Source organism: Leucopleurus acutus, assembly GCF_964270905.1.
Source record: "Leucopleurus acutus genome assembly, chromosome: 13".
NCBI classification, from domain to species: domain Eukaryota; kingdom Metazoa; phylum Chordata; class Mammalia; order Artiodactyla; family Delphinidae; genus Leucopleurus; species Leucopleurus acutus.
Window position 1 is genome coordinate 83,069,199 of NC_139155.1, and position 16,487 is coordinate 83,085,685.

Here is a 16,487-nt window from a genome sequence, read left to right on the forward strand (position 1 = left end):
ACTCTCCTTCAGGTCCACTTTAATCCTTACATCCTCATGGAAGCCTTCTGTTGTAAGCTAAACCACCCGGACCTTATCATTTTGTCTGTTTTATCAGCCAAGCAGCACAATACTTGACTAGAAATTTAATCAACTGTTTCTTATTCTGGTGGAAAAGGAGAGCTACTTGTTTTGAAAGCGTGCCATACGCTACCCCATTTCATTTACAGCTAAGCACTCAGAATGGAACTGCATACAACCTGCAATCTAACCTACAAAGCTGTCCTGTGCTAACAGGCTTCTGATTTAACCAAAGCTTACTAGATAAATATGTACCATAAGTCTTAAATATTTTTAGGCCCTTTGACCTAGTAATTCCACCACTATAAATTTATCCTAGGAAAGTAAGAGAGATACACACAAAAAATTTTAAATGGCATTCATGGCAGCAATATCTATACAGTAAAAAGTGGAGGAGAGGGGAGGGGAAGTAAACATCAGTAAAAATGAAAAGAAGAGTAAGCATCAGAAAACCTTCACTGTTGGGCTTCCCTGGTGGCGCAGTGGTTGAGGGTCCGCCTGCTGAGGCAGGGGACACGGATTCGTGCCCCGGTCCGGGAAGATCCCACATGCCGTGGAGCGGCTGGGCCCGTGAGCCATGGCCACTGAGCCTGCGCGTCCGGAGCCCATGCTCCGCAACTGGAGAGGCCACGACAGTGAGAGGCCCGCGTACCGCAAAAAAAAAAAAAAAAACTTCACTGCAACAGTGGTTAGGATACATGCTCTCACTGCTGAGGGCCCGGGTTCAATCCTTGGTGGTGGAACTAAAATCCCACAAGCCGCTCAGCGTGGTTAAAAAATAAAATAAAAATAAAATAAAATTGCTATAGCACGTGAGTATGAGCTAAACAAACAAGTTACAGATTGAGCCGCAGAGCACTGACATACTGAAATGATGCTCTAAGTTCTGACGCATCAACTGCTAAAACTCATGACTATTATAACCAGAAGAAGGAACCTACTGACCTTGAAACTAAGAGATCCAGAAGGACCCCGTTGAAGGTAACAGGTATTAAAGGGTTCCCACAGGTGCATGGGGCCTTCTAGATTCATGATGCTACAGGACCGGGAGACAGAAGTCCCAAGTTCTAAATCTAAAACCTATAGTGAATGTACTATATGACTACAGGGAGTCACTGCCTTTTTCGGGGCTTAAGTTTTCTTGTCTGTAGGACAAAAAAAATCACAAAAACTTCCAATTTCAAAATTATACTATCAATCATCAGCTCTCCATGACAGGTTCTGGAGTAAAAATACCTAAATTTTAATTGCAGAAGCACCACTCTTCAGGTTGTATGACCTTGGGCAAGTGATTGTACTTCTTAGGACCTCCGTTTCCTCACCAATTCTATGGGGGCTACTCCATATACTGCTGACACATTCAACGAGATGCACGGGACATTCTTTTTTTCCCATTATATTACTGTAAGCCTCCAAGACTGATGGAATTTTTACGGATACAAAGGAAAATGAAGAGCACAGGGTCAAAGACTTCAGACAAACGTCATACCTTGAACTGAACTGACTAAAGTGTTGAAAAAGTCAGAGAATAGCTTTAAATTTTCATCAATGAGAAAAACAGCTACCATTTCTTGGGAATTCTCTGGCAGTCCAGTGGTTAGGACTCGGTGCTTTCACTACCGAGGGCCTGGGTTCAATCCCTGGTCAGGGAACTAAGATTCCACAAGCCGCATGGTGTGGCCAATAAATAAATAAATAAATAAGGTTCTGCTGTTTAAAAAAAAAAAAAAAAGTTACCATGTCTTTAGTGTTGACTGGATACCAGGCACTGCTAAGAATGTCATATGCATCAGCTAATTTAATCCTCACAACAATGCTAGATGTTAGCACTATTATTCAACCTCATTTTCATAGATGAGAAAACTAAGAAGTTAAATAACTTGCTACGGTCACAAAGGCAGAGCTGGACTCAGCTTGTGTTTTTAGCACTGCTACACTGCCTCTCGTTTAACACAAACAAACAAAAAAATAAATCAGTCACTGTGTCATTCAGGGGTTCTAGAATGTACAGCATGTAGACCTTATATATTGTTTCCTGCTTATTAGCAAAAAAAAAAAAAAAACTACAGTACATTTCTTTTTTCTCAATATTTATTTATTTGGCTGCATCGGGTCTTAGCTGCCGTACACTCTTCTCTCTAGTTGTGGCGCGCAGGTTCCAGAGCGCACGGACTTGGTTGCCCCTCGGCACGTGGGACCTCAGTTCCCGGACCAGGGATCAAACCCGCATCTCCTGCATTGGAAGGTGGATTCTTAACCACTGGACCACCAGGGAAGTCCCTCCTTTCTTTTCCTAGACCTAAACCTGATCATTTAAAAGGCAGAGAAATTCTGAAATAACATCCTGTGATCTCTGAGTTTTCCAAGACACTCAAAGAAACAGGATCTCATATTTACCCACACACTATCCTTAAAGCAAAAATTAAAAACCAGAAAGAAAAAAAAACCTTTGTTAAAAACGTCTAAGTCCACATCTCAGCTTGTTTTGTCAAGTAAAGTTACCTTAATATTTACAAGCTAAAAACTCAATATTCTTTTGACTAAACGAAGATAAAACTAGAGTCGATCCCTGCAAACCTATGTTTATACTACGCACAAACTGCGCAGCCAGTTTCTAATCTGTTGTATATTTACACATAAAAGGAACCAGAAAAGCTGATTTCTTGCTCTATAAATGAATGGTCATCCCCACAGAACAGATTCTGAGCCCGCATGTGTGTAGTTCAACCCGTCACTCAGGTCAACATAACGACCTTGGAAGGTTCATGGACTCACCAATACTCGGTCTCCAATTTTGAGCTCTCTTTCTCCTTTCTTGACTGAGCCGGCCTCCGAAAGGTTGGAAATAGATTCACTGGTGGTCTTTGTAAGGTTGCTGATCTGAGACGTAGCTGAAGGTTCCTTTGCAGTTGGCTGGGGCGATTTATGGGGAATATTTGAGGGGGTGGCTGGGGAAGAGGACACCATGCTGGCTGTCGAAGCGGACAGAGGCGAAGTCGTTCTGGAAGCATGAGTTGTCTGCAGGCCGTCGGCTTCATCTTCTGCCTGCACCTTCCTCGTCAACTTTGAAGGTCGGGTGAATATGCCTTTTAAAGGCTCACACTGGAAATACCGAATTCCTGCCACTGAACCATCATTCTTGCCTATGGGTTCATCTAAAACAATCCCGGCCCATTGGCCTGGTGCAAACTGGGTTTCTCCCAGGAACTGGATAAATCCAGGCTTATTCCCATTCACCCAAACTCGCTCCCCAACTCGAAAATCATCCACAAACTCCTCTTGTGTCTCAGCAGACGGAGTGCTTGATGCTTTTTCACTGGATATTGTTTTTTCTGTTGGAGCTGCAACTGAAAACAGAAGAAAGGATCAGAAAAGATTCAATTTCATATTTAAGCAGACAACCCCTAAGTTAAAAGGAAAATAAACTACAGAAAGGGCCAAAAGCAACAGAAGTAGCCACAACTCTTCAAGAGGTACTCTGTTTATCTTTTTTTTTTCTTTTTTTTTTTTTTTTAGCAAGGAGGCAAAAAGTACTTGACCCATCACTACCATTTTCTTTTTTTTTTTAATTAACTTATTTATTTATTTATTTAGGCTGTGCTGGGTCTTCATTGCTGCACGCAGGCTTTCTCTAGTTGCGGCGAGCGGGGGCTACTCTTCATTGCAGTGCGCAGGCTTCTCATTGCGGTGGCTTCTGTTGTTGCAGAGTATGAACTCTAGGCACGCCGGCTTCAGTAGTTGTGGTGCACGGGCTTAGTTGCTCCGTGGCATGTGGGATCTTCCTGGACCAGGGCTCAAAACTGTGTCCCCTGCATTGACAGGCAGATCCTTAACCACTGTACCACCAGGGAAGTCCCGCATCACTACCATTTTCAATGCTGTCAAAACTCAATGAGCTGATAAAACTTAGTCCTTATCTGCAATTAAGATTGGAAGAAGTCAAAACTGGGGAAAAAAAGGAGTCCTTTCCCCAGAATTCATAATATAGGTCCGATTTCATTCTTCACCCTGTATCCTGCACATGATGAGCAAATGCCCATTCAGATCCACTGAGACGGGCTCTATTCCCCCATTTGAGTGGTCAGTTAAAGCTGACAGGACTAGGCCCATTTAACCACACACATTCGCAATTAACTTGATGCAGGAGGGGATTCAGTGCCACAGTCCCTACCATCATTAGTCCAAGACTATTCCTTTGCTAGCAGAAATGGAAATCACAGCAGGGAAGAAAAGAGAGCATATGGCCTGACTCCCTGTAAAGGCAAGACGACTTGGCAAACTCTACCCTACGGTAAAGACAGAGTTAAATTCTGCCAGGAATGTGATATTTACACTGGAAATACACTCACGCATTCACCCAGCAAGCGTTTATTAAATATTTAGCGTGAACTGGCAAAGAGAGCCTGAATTCTTAATGTCTGCCATTTACTGGGCATATCGTGATCTCAGGATGTTCCATGACCTCTCTTAGTGTAGTTTTTTCATCTGTAAAAGGGGAAAGTAGTAATATCTATCTTGAGGGATTTTTTTCTTTGAATGAGGATTAAATGAAATAATGTATTTATCCAAGTTACGCATCTTTCTTGAGTTCCTACCACTCCGGAACTAGTCCCAGGCATCGTTCTTCACCAGGGACAAAGCAAGACAGCACAGTCCATGCCTTCATAGAGCTCAGAGTCTAGCGGTGGAAAAGCAGACAGTCAAGGCACACACCAGGTAACTTCAGGTGGTCTAAGTGCTGTGAAGGAGACAGTGCCTCTGGGCAGAGCAGTCAGGGAAGGCCTCCTGGAGGAGGTGATATCTAGTCTGAGGCCTGACTGACAGGAGTGAATCACACAGACTAGGGAGCAGAGTGGCCCAGTGGAGCGACAGTGCGTGCTGAACATCTCTTTACCCTACATAGAAAGGGGGACTGTGGAGTTTCCATTTGTGGAGGGTTTTTTTGCTTGTTTGTTTGTTTGTTTAGAAGACAGTGGATGCTCTCAGATAGAACAGATAATAATCTGCCAAAGACAGGGGCCAGTTATTTTTTTAGCATCAGTTCTGGCTTTGCACATCAACAGTTACTCTTCCCAGAGTGCTGCAAGCATGAATTTCTGAAAAACAATGTTCACAAAAGTGTCTTGAATTCCTTGGCAATCACTTCCTTTTAAGCGTGTAAGTTTTAGTATTAATAAGCTGCTTTAATCTTAATTTAAAAAAACTTAACGTGTGCCGAGTAATACTGGAGAAACCAAGTTGAATTACTCATGATCCCTGGACTCAAGGACTTCAAGTGCTAAAAGGTACGCACGAAAAATACTAAAAGTGAAAAAGACAATTCTAACAGGGGTAAATATAACAGTGGAAGGCCTTATAGAAGGGTTGGCATTTGGAGGGGTCTTAAAAGAGGAAGGATTTTGAGGAGAAGGGGATGCCAATTTTGACTGACTTCCCCAAGGCTAAATAAACCGATTTCTTCACAGTCCTTTGCTTTATCAGTAAAGCTTTCCTCTAAGATGTTGTTACCAAGTCTAAGCTGTACTACTCACCACACAACAGGCAGGTAACCAAGAGACGAACTGTTGGGGCAAACAATAACGACTTTATTCGGAAAGCCAGCAGACCGACAAGACGGCGGGCTCGGGCCCCAAAGAACCATCTTGCCTGAGTTAGAATTCGGGCTCCTTTTATACTAAAAGGGGAGGGGGTAAAGTCAAACACTTCCTGGTTCCCATCAGCCTCCGGAGGGCATGGGTTAATTTCTTCCTCCCTGCAGTCATTCACAGGTGGGCCTGGTCAGGATGTTTCCCGTGAGCTGAACACAAAGGTATTTTAGCTTAATGCTCATTACCTGGGAAGCAGGGTTCCAAGAGATGGGCCATTATGTATAATTTAAACTTATAGGCAACATCCCTTTAGTGAGTAACTTGTAATAGAATACAAAAGGTTCTTCCCTATTACAATGTTTTATGGCCTCTCTGAAAAGGTTTTATCCTGATACATAAAATGTAAATAACTCAGGATCTCCAATGAGTCAACACATATTTACTGAGCTCCTGTTTCGTGCCAGGTAATTTTCTAGGTGTGTGGATGGAATACAGCAGTGAAAAAAAAAAAGGGAAAAAAAGCAAACACAAAGATCCCTTCCCTCAAGGAAGACGTATGAATGTCTTTATGGAAGAACTTGAAGAAACAATGTTGTACTTAATAGATTATGGTGGGCACCTGTCTGGAAAGGTTGAAAACATAAGATCTAAAAGTATACAAATAACATAAAAAGATGGTAAAAGCAAGCATCAGATGCTTCTCTCCTGCCCCTCCTACTAAAGACCTTAGGTGATCGTTACGGGATGGAAATGGAAATGCTGAAGGAGGAGATGGAGAACAGATGAGGAACAGGTTGTTAACGATAATAAAAGACACAAGTTCATCTATAAAATGGGGAAGGTTTTCCCTCATGAGCCAGACTTGAGCTACTGTACTACCTGCTCCCTTGATGATGATGGCCAATTTCAGGTCAATGACTGTCATCATATCTTTTAAGCCAGATTAGTCTTTGTTTTCTCTATATATCCCTAAACCCCAAGAGAAAGGTCCTGATGAGTTCAGGAAGACACATGGGCAGAAAAACTGAAGAAACACTTTAACACTGTAAGGATCAAACACTGAAATTAACTTGACAACTATTTCAGAAGCTTACACTGAATCAATGAAATAGACTCTTCACTGATTGACTACTAAATATAAAATTCTATGTCCTTTAATTGAAACTTTTTCAAGTATTTTCAACAATATGAAGTTTTATAAGATTGTCTTTTTAAATTTTTCAAATAGAAGTCTTCACATATGATGAAAAACTTGCTGTTAATGAGAAACATAAAGCATTACCAGAAGCAGGTGTCTTCAAGGCTGTGCTTCCAGGCTTAAGGATCTTCGTAGGGGCCTTAAGCCCGCTTGGTTTTAGCATACTCATTGTCCTTAGTATATCAGAGCTGTTTTTCCTTTGCCTGTTGCCACTATCTTTCCCCAGTCATTGATAGAACTGTGGATGTTTCTATAGTGGAGTCAGTCTCTGGGTTAAATCTGCAAAGAGAAAAATATAAAAAGAGTTTAGAATCTATAGGAGAAACAAAGTAGAAAGAGTTAACGAAAGTAGCTTTCACAGCCTAAACTTTTCCTTATGATAACCATCTCCACAATGAACCTAGGAACCTAGAAAACTCCAAATATCAAAAATATGAAGATGCTGCTGAAACAGATTTAAAAGCAATTTACTATCCTAAAGACAAGTAGCTAAGGCTGGCAATATATTCACTTTTCTTTATAGTATCTAATAATACCAGATCAGTACAGTGCCTAAAAACCACACAATCCATAGAAGAGGGTTCAGAAAAATGTGCACCAAACTAAATGGGGGAAAGAGAAGGGAGTTTTCAGTTTTCACTTCATTGACTTCTATGTTGCTTAAGTTTTATGACCACAAGCCCGTATTACCTGTATATACTGTTTAATCCACAGAATTATACAATAACTCAGTATAAAGCCAAGTATATGTTAAACAAGAGAAAGGTTCAAATTCAAACTCTGTAAGAAAAAGCCGTATCTGGAAAGTACTAAAAGGAAGTTATCTTTGTTTTATCTACAGAAACACAATGAACTTCTGATTTACTCAAGACCAAGTATGAATCTACAACTTCTGGCTCAGGCAAAACAGTACCTTGCCATTTGCTCTTTAAGAGAGGAGGAAGACCTTGGGATTTTGGAATACAGGAAAATATTTCTAGACATAATACCCAATAAGACAAAATTCAAAGAGAAAAATGCTATTTACTGACTCTCTCAAACGGCTGCATTTTGCATTTTTTTCGGGTAGTCGAGCTTGGATGATGACGCACAGACCTCACTCTCTGGCTCTCTTACAAGCAATGCCAAGCATCAGTAAACAATCTGGCCAGGGCTAACAGAGGAGCTGCTATGGTCCCTGTAGTGAGGTGAATGGTGGCCTCCCCAAAAGGTATGTCCATCTGGAACCTATGCATGTGACCTTATTTGAAAGAAGAGTCTTTGCAGACGTTAATTCAGTTACGCATCTTGACATGAGCTAGCTCGTCCTGGATCACCTGCCTGGGCCCTAAATCTGATGACAAGTGTCCTAATTAGAAGAGGAGATCACAGAGGAGACAGCCAGGTGAAGACCCAGGCAGAGATTGCAGCCATGTGACTACAAGCCAAGGATGGCCAGCAGCCACCAGAAGCTAAGACAGAAGCATGAGACGGATTCTCCCTCAGAGCCTCCAGAAGGAACCAACCCTGGTGATACTTTGATCTCGGACTTATGGCCTCCAGATCTGTAAGAGAACAAATCTGTTGTCTTAAGCCACCTGGTTTGTGGTGGGCACTTGTTATGGCGGCCCCAGGAAACTAATATAGCCATCTAAGTTTTTCTATTCAAAGATAATCAGACTGGGACTTCCCTGGCGGTCCAGTGGTTAAGACTTTGCCTTCCAATAGCGGGGTACAGGTTCGATCCCTGGTCGGGGAGCTAAGATTCCCACATGCCTCGAGGCCAAAAAACCAAAACATAAACACAGAAGCAATACTGTAACAAACTCAATAAAGATTTTACAAATGGTCCATATCAAAATATCTTCAAACAAACAAACAAACAAAAAAACCCAAAGATAATCAGACTGAACGGAAATCAAACCAAGACAGTAGCCTCATTAGGCTCACTCTGAAGACTCCCCATGGTTCTCAAGAGGGTCCAAAACGGCACAAAGTGTTTTTTACAAAGTCAAAGGTAAGCCGTGTGGCTTGGGGGAAGACTGGGATTAACAGAGAAAGCACTGCTGTGTGCCTGAAGACAGGGGTTGCCGATCCTGGGTATTAATACAAAATTCCCGGGCTCCTGTCACCACCATCGCCCTCACTGCCAGGACGGTGGCAGTGTGCTGGGAGTCTGTGTGCCAGGCCAGGTGGTTCTAACTCAGAGTCGGATTTGAAACCACATGCCTTACTGCCAGACCCTCACCTTACACAGCGTGTAAGCCACAAGCAGAGCTGCCTGCTCCTGCTACTGCCTTAGACAGGCGGAGGGTTTCGCTGAGTCTCCTCTAGGCTATTTACTCGTGCAAAAATATCTGAGGAGGCTGGGGACAAACTAAGTGCAGAGATTACCATGGGGTCTTGTGTGTTGGCTACGCTTCACTCTGGTCCAATATCATAAAGTGACAAGGGTCAGGTAGTTAAGGACAGAACAAAGGAGGCACGATCGTCCTGGAAAAGCTACTATAGCGGCGAGAAGAGAGGATGAAGTACTCCTTAAAATATTTCACTCGGGCTAAACAGTGAATTCTTGGGCTCAGGTCAAGCACTCCTCCCTAAAGAGAAATTCTGAAAACTGCCACTAGCGACTAGGCCAGCCTCAGCCAGTTTCAAACCTTGCAGCTCAACATGCTAAGCTCACAAAACACTGGCCAACCTAAAGCCTCGGCCTGAGAAACAGAGGCGTGTGTGGTTATCAGGAACCCAAGAACGGTCATAAACCCAAAATCTTATGTCTTCTGTTGTCTAATCTTCATGCCTCTAGCTCTTGGTCCATCTGAGCTACTTGAATCCCAAAGCAGGGAACTGTGACCAAGATTTAATGAAGGAGAAAAATCTAGTCTGTCTCAATAAGAGAATTAGGAGCAATTTAAAAAAACACTCTGTGTTTTTTGTGTCTTGGACCTATTTCTGGGCCTTCTAGTTTTCCACACTATTTTAATAATTATGGCTCTAATCACTGTTAATATTTCATAGTACAAGTTCTCTCTCATTCTTTTAAATTTTGTAAAATATACAGAAAAGTACATAAAACAGATATGTACATAAAACAGATATGCAGTTTAATGGGTGAAGCAAACAGCTATGTAATCACAAACCAGATGCAGAAAAGCCACTGCCAGCACTCCAAAATCTCCCTGTGTGTCCCCTCCAGCCTCACCTTTGTCTCCCAGAGGTAACTACTATTCTGACTTTATGGCAATACTCCCCTTTTAGAAATAGTTTTACCGGTTATCTGTGCAACAATATGATTAGTTTGTTCTGCCTACTTTTGACGTATAAAAATGGAATCACACTGTACGTTGTGTCTGGTATCTTTCACTCAACATTGCTTATACAATTTGCGTGTTGGTGTGATTTATTCATTTTCATTACTGTATGATGTGCCATTTCCTTAGTACCACTTTATTTTACTGCGACGGATACTTCTATAGTGATTTCAGTTTTTGGCTATTGTAAGCAATGCTGCAACGAGCATCCTTGTGCACATAAACACATTTCTGTAGGGCATTTACCTAGGAGTTTAACTGCTGGATTATGAGGTAGGCACATCTTTAACATTTAATATCCCTCTCCTTTTCCCCTGCTGTGTATGAGTTCCAGTTCACCAACACTTGATATTGCCAGACTTTAACTTTGGCCAGTGTGATGCTGAGACATTCATTGTGGTTTTATTTTGCATTTCTCTAATTAGGAACAAATTTGAGCATCTGCCTGCGTTCATTGGTCACTGCAATTCTTCTTTTGAAAAGTGCCCATTCAAAACTTGTCTCTGTTGTGTTCATGTCAGCTGTCTTTTACTCATTGATTTGTATATATTCTTGGTACTAATCATTATTGAGTTACATCTGTTGTAAATATCCTCTCCTTCTCTGATTATTTTTCTTTCTCGTCATGGTTTTTTGATGAATAAAAATTCTTCATTTAAAAAATAAATAAAACTAAAACCCAACAATGTTGGTTTTTAAATCTTCCAATTTAAGTTTCTTCTTCATGCATTATTAATGAATGCCAAGTCAGGCTTGCTTTAAAAAATCAATTCACTGGAGCTTCCCTGGTGGCGCAGTGGTTGAGAGACCGCCTGCCGATGCAGGGGACACGGGTTCGTGCCCCGGTGCGGGAGGATCCCACATGCCGCAGAGCGGCTAGGCCCGTGAGCCATGGCCGCTGAGCCTGTGCGTCCAGAGGCTGTGCTCCGCAACGGGAGAGGCCACAGCAGTAAGAGGCCCGCGTACTGCAAAAAAAAAAAAAAAAACAAAAAACCCTGCCTTATTTGTGTCTCAAAATAGCTGTGAAGGTAGGTGAACAAATATCTTTATGCCCATTCACGGACAAAGAGAATTAAGGTCTGAGAAGGTAAGTGACTTTCCCAAGGTCAATCAAATTAGTGCTGGCGCTTTTGGGACCTGGTACTTTGCTGAACAGATTCACTCTCTGAAGGAAATCTTCCCACAAGATGGTCATCCATTCATTCAACAAATATTTCCTGAGAAACTACTATGTAAAAGGTACTCTTCCATTTTCTCACTGGCCGGTGGGGTAAGCAGGAAAGGAGAGACCGCTGGGAGGCTCAGAGAGAGTGCTGAACACACAAAAATATTTGTCTTTGAGCAGAGAAACAGGAGCTTACTAGGGAAATGTAGGAGGAACGCCAAGCAGCCCAAAGTACACGTGAGGCTTGCGGTCATGAATTTAAAGTGAAACCAGTCTCCCGTTATTTTTTCTCTAATAACAAGCTTCTGCTCAGGCACAGATATGAGGAAGGTAGATAGCTAAGTTCAACTACAATCAAAATTCTGCCAGTTAAATTAAAATAGAAGGGAAAAGCAAGGGAGGTGATGGTGATTTTAAAGGAGTGTTTTATAGGAGTGATTAAAATGGCACTGGGAATCTGGGATGAGTAAAAAGGGAAGTGAAGACAGCGTGGGGTCAGAGTGAAAAATTGGATCAGAGTTCTCAGAGAGGATGAAGGATTGTCACAATGAAGACACTGGATACTCAAATGTGCATACAAATCTGGGGATCTTTTTTTTTCTTTTAGTGTATTTATTTTATTTTTGGCTGCGTTGGGTCTTCACTGCTGCGCGAGGGCTTTCTCTAGTTGTGGCGAGCGGGAGCTACTCTTCGTTGCAGTGCTCGGGCTTCTCATTGCGGTGGCGTCTCTTGTTGCGGAGCACAGGCTCCAGGTGTGCAGGCTCAGTAGTTGTGGCGCACGGGCTTAGCTGCTCCGCGGCATGTGGGATCTTCCCGGACCAGGGCTCAAACCCATGTCCCCTGCGTTGGCAGGCGGATTCTGAATCACTGCACCACCAGGGAATTCCTGGGGATCTTGTTAAACTGCAGATTCTGACTTGGTAACTCTGGGGCGGGGCCTCAGATTCTGCTTTCCAACACTCCCAGGGGATATTAATCCTGCCATTTTGAGGACACCCCTCCCCTTTGAGTAGCAAGGGGTCAGTGGATCAGAGGTGGTGTTTAGAGTGAGAAGCTGGAAGGCTCTGACCGTGGGGATGGAACTCAGAGGCCTGAGCGCTGAAGGGATTACTGGTAGGACTGTGGGAGTCTAAAATACAGGGACTGGAGGAGGAGATGTGGATAGCAAGAAGGAGGCAGAAGCTATAAGGAGTGAAGGGAAGAGGCGGAGGCCAGTGGATATCAGCATGGTAGAGCCTCGAAGGGGCTGTGGTTTTTGAAGGCCGAGAAGCAGCAATTTACAGCATCAAACAACACGGTCAAGTCTGAGGTAGGCCCTTGAGAGGGCTGCAGGGGAAACAGTGTCTTCAGAGACCAGCCAAGTTCTACACAAGGCAAGGAGCGAAAGAGACTGTTCAGAGAAGAGGCTGGTGACAGAGAGAGAAGACTGATAATCACAAACATGACCTATAGAAGGCCAAGTTAAAGAGTTTGGAATTGGGCTCAATTAGCAGATGAACCCAGCAGTACAGAGATGAATAGTTAAGTATAAAATTATCTGTCTTACATTGTAGTTAAGAGGCAGTGTACTTAAAAAAAAAAAAAAAAGTGGATTTGTGAAGAAAGCAACCTAAACATGGTGAACCTAAAATTTAACCAAAAAATGATGCTATGTTTTGTAATAATCAGTTATAAAAACAACATCGAAAGTCAACATAATGGTAATGTTCAATGTCTTAGACTGGGTGGGGTGTACATGGGCATTCACTCCAGTGTTCATTATGTGCACACAGATCTCCTGGGGATCTTGTTGAACTGCAGATTCTTATATACGTATACACATACATTTCATGTTGAGTAATTTAACATAACGTGAAATACACCAGAAGAAGGAATAAAGGTGACTGTGCATCGCCAAATTAAAAAGAGGCACAGCCCAAGAAGTCTAGAGAAGAGTTAAAAAGAAAATGTGTATTTTACTCACCCTGGGAAAAGGTTCTCTGGAAAATAAACATAGGGCATCTATGGAGCAGACTTGGAGAAGCTGGGTGCAAATCAGCACTGAAGGACATTTGAGACAGTGCTCCAAAATCCTCTGCTCACATGTGGGCTGGGTTTCTAAGAGCGACCAAAGGGAATTGTGCCTTTTGGCATTTCACTCATTATAAATACACAAAGTTATATTTTATAAACTTCAATCTCTGAATTTGTTAGTATGAGTCTAATCTCTGAGTATATGGATTTAAAAAAAAGAGTTTCTGAGCTTACAAAGTGGAGGGTAAGATCTCTAAGACAGGAGTGACACAGAGACAGGCGGTCCTGCCAAGCCTGATTTTTGTTACTTTAACGCAGCAGTTCTCTAAGTGTGAGCCCTGCATGCCTAGGGCACCCAGCGACCCGTTCAGGGAGTCAAAACTATTTTCATAATATTGCTAAGACGTGACTTGCCTTCTCCTGCAATGTTGACATTTACAGAAGCAATAGTGGGTAAAAAGTGTAGATGCCATAAGCAAGGCAGTAGAGGCACACTGTACTATTCTTTTCTGTATTCAGTGCTTCCAGGAAAAAAAAAAAAACTACTTTCACATAAGAATGTGACAAAGCACTTGATAAAGCATAAAAATGAATAATTTTATTAAATTTCAACCTTGAATATGTGCCTTTTTAATATTCTGAGTAACAAAACGGGAAGTCCATGTGAACCACTTCTGCTGCACACCCCTGCACAATGACCGTCTCAATAAAAAGCACACGTGCAACTGAGGGGCAAGCTCAACCAGCCACTCTGTTCACGGAACACCATTTCCACCTGAAAGAATCCCTGACAAGCTGTGGTTACTCAGACTCGGTATCTCCAGCAGACATTTTCTTGAAAATGAACTATGTGAGCCTGTCACTTCAAGGAAAACAACTGTTTGTTGACAATGATAAAATTTAAGCTTTCAAGAGAAAGAATTTTGGAAAACCTATCCTCTGCTGTGAGCTTGAGAGCTTCGCAATACTACAGATTTTTCTGATGAGATCGATGGTGTTAACAAACATAATTTTTAATGTGCCAATGTTTGGAAGATCTCATAACTCAGTAAATCAATATTTTCCAACCAGAAATGTATAATGTTACAAAATCCCATATGGGTTAAGGGTTCATTCAAAGCACAAATTAGACCAATGGATTTTTACGTAACAATAAAAGTTCACTCATATAGTCTGAGATGCCACCTTTAAGAAACTACAGACTATCAAGTTTTTGGAGTAGTAATTTTTATACATAAATTTATTTCATTTATTTATTTTTGGTGTGTTGGGTCTTCGTTGTTGGGCACAGGCTTTTCTCTAGTTGCCGCGAGCAGGGGCTACTCTTCATTGCGGTGGCTTCTCTTGTTGCAGAGAACAGGCTCTAGGTGTGCTGGCTTCAGTAGTTGTGGCATGTGGGCCTCAGTACTTGTGGCACACGGGCTTAGTTGCTCTGCAGCATGTGGGATCTTCTTGTTCCAGGAAGATCCTACCTGTGTCCCCTGCATTGGCAGGCGGATTCTTAACCACTGTGCCATCAGGGAAGCCCTGGAGTAGTATTAAAGAAGAAAATCCATAATTATCTGAAAATGCTCTTCCTTTCCTATAAATCTGTGAAGCCAATTTTCTTCATGTACTTCAATCAAAACAATGTATAGGGACTTCCCTGGTGGCACAGTGGTTAAGAATCGGCCTACCAATGCAGGGAAAACGGGTTCGAGCCCTGGTCCGGGAAGATCCCACATGCCGCGGAGCAACTAAACCCGTGCGCCACAACTACTGAAGCCCATGCACCTAGAGACCGTGCTCCACAACAAGAGAAGCCACCTCAATGAGAAGTCCGCCCACCACAACAAAGAGTAGCCCCTGCTCGCCTCAACTAGAGAAAGCCTGCGTGCAGCAACAAAGACCCAACACAGCCAAAAATAAATAAATAAATTTATTTTTTAAAAAAAGTATCACTACAGATTAAATGCAGGAGTTCACTTCTATTAAGCTTGTCTTCTGTTAAAGCCAGACATTTAGAGAGATTTGCAAAAATGTAAAACAATGCCATCTTCTCATTAAATTTTTTACTTGAGAAAATAGTTATTCTTCATTAAAGAAATATAACATGTATGGGTTTATTATTATGTCTAATGAATTAATAAATATTTTAAAATATTTTCAGTTTTACTTCCTAGTATTGTAAATATCAATAGATAAAACCAACAAATAAAAACTCTTTGGAGACCTCAATAATTTTTAAGGATGTAAAGGGGTCCTAAGGAAAAAAGTTTGAGAACTGCTGCTATAGGCATTTTTGCTTTACATTTTGAGTCACAAAGGGCTTCCCAGTTTATAAGGCCTCCCAAAAGCATGTGCTTCTTGTTCAGATAATTTTAGAGCTGGATGCCAAGTTAGCAAGCACAGGATTTACTACTGTATTACCACTGATACAGCACTGTGCTAGGGGTTGAGTGATGTAAGGAGCCTGAACTTACAATCTACAGGAAGACCAGATGTGTGTACATAAAGCAACATGAACACAATGATGCACTGACACTGGGGTATTTGCATATGTAAGACAGACATTTCTCTAAGGCAGATATCAGATGGACCGGAGCTCTGAATCAGCACTTTTCAACATGTGCAGCAGTGTCACCTGGGAACTTACTAAAAATGCAAATAATTGGGGACCCTCCCCAAACCTACTGAAACGAACTCTGGAGGGGGGCCAGCTATCTGCATTTTAAGCCCTTCTGGTAATTGAGGCTAATGTTTGAGAAACACTGCTGAACAACTGATAAGATCAGAGGTTCATTTTCTCAATTACATGCACATGAATCACCCACATGATCGATTTGGCAAATACCCCTACAGAAGCCCTGGTGCTTTCACTCTATGCTTTTGTTTCAGGTTTTTCACTCAGCCTTGAATGCCCTTTCCAAGCCTAGTTATTTTCATCTGCTGAAACTTTACTCAAGGGCAAATTCAGGGATACAGCCAGCCCACAAAACCTTCTCCAATGAAAATGTGTTCCTCCTTCAATTTCCCATAGAGCTGAGTCTGTATCTCTTTCCTATCACCTAGCACACTGAGCTGGCTGTACAAGGCCTATTGATTCTACAGGTTACAAATGCCCTGGGGGGAGAAACTGTATTTTAGTCATTATATCCCTCATGATACTTTATAAACTATGCTCACTACAAAAA

The 16,487-nt window shown here is 42.0% G+C and overlaps 1 protein-coding gene across 1 annotated transcript in view; it reads right to left on the reverse strand.

The window, feature by feature from the left end:
• The window catches only part of CLIP1 (CAP-Gly domain containing linker protein 1), a 123,683-nt gene that overhangs the window by 80,760 nt on the left and 26,436 nt on the right, over positions 1-16,487 (reverse strand). Inside the window, 2 exon segments of the mRNA XM_082853472.1 lie at positions 2,836-3,407; positions 6,931-7,125. Of these exon segments, the coding sequence (XP_082709598.1) occupies positions 2,836-3,407; positions 6,931-7,015 (657 nt within the window). The 5' untranslated portion in view covers positions 7,016-7,125.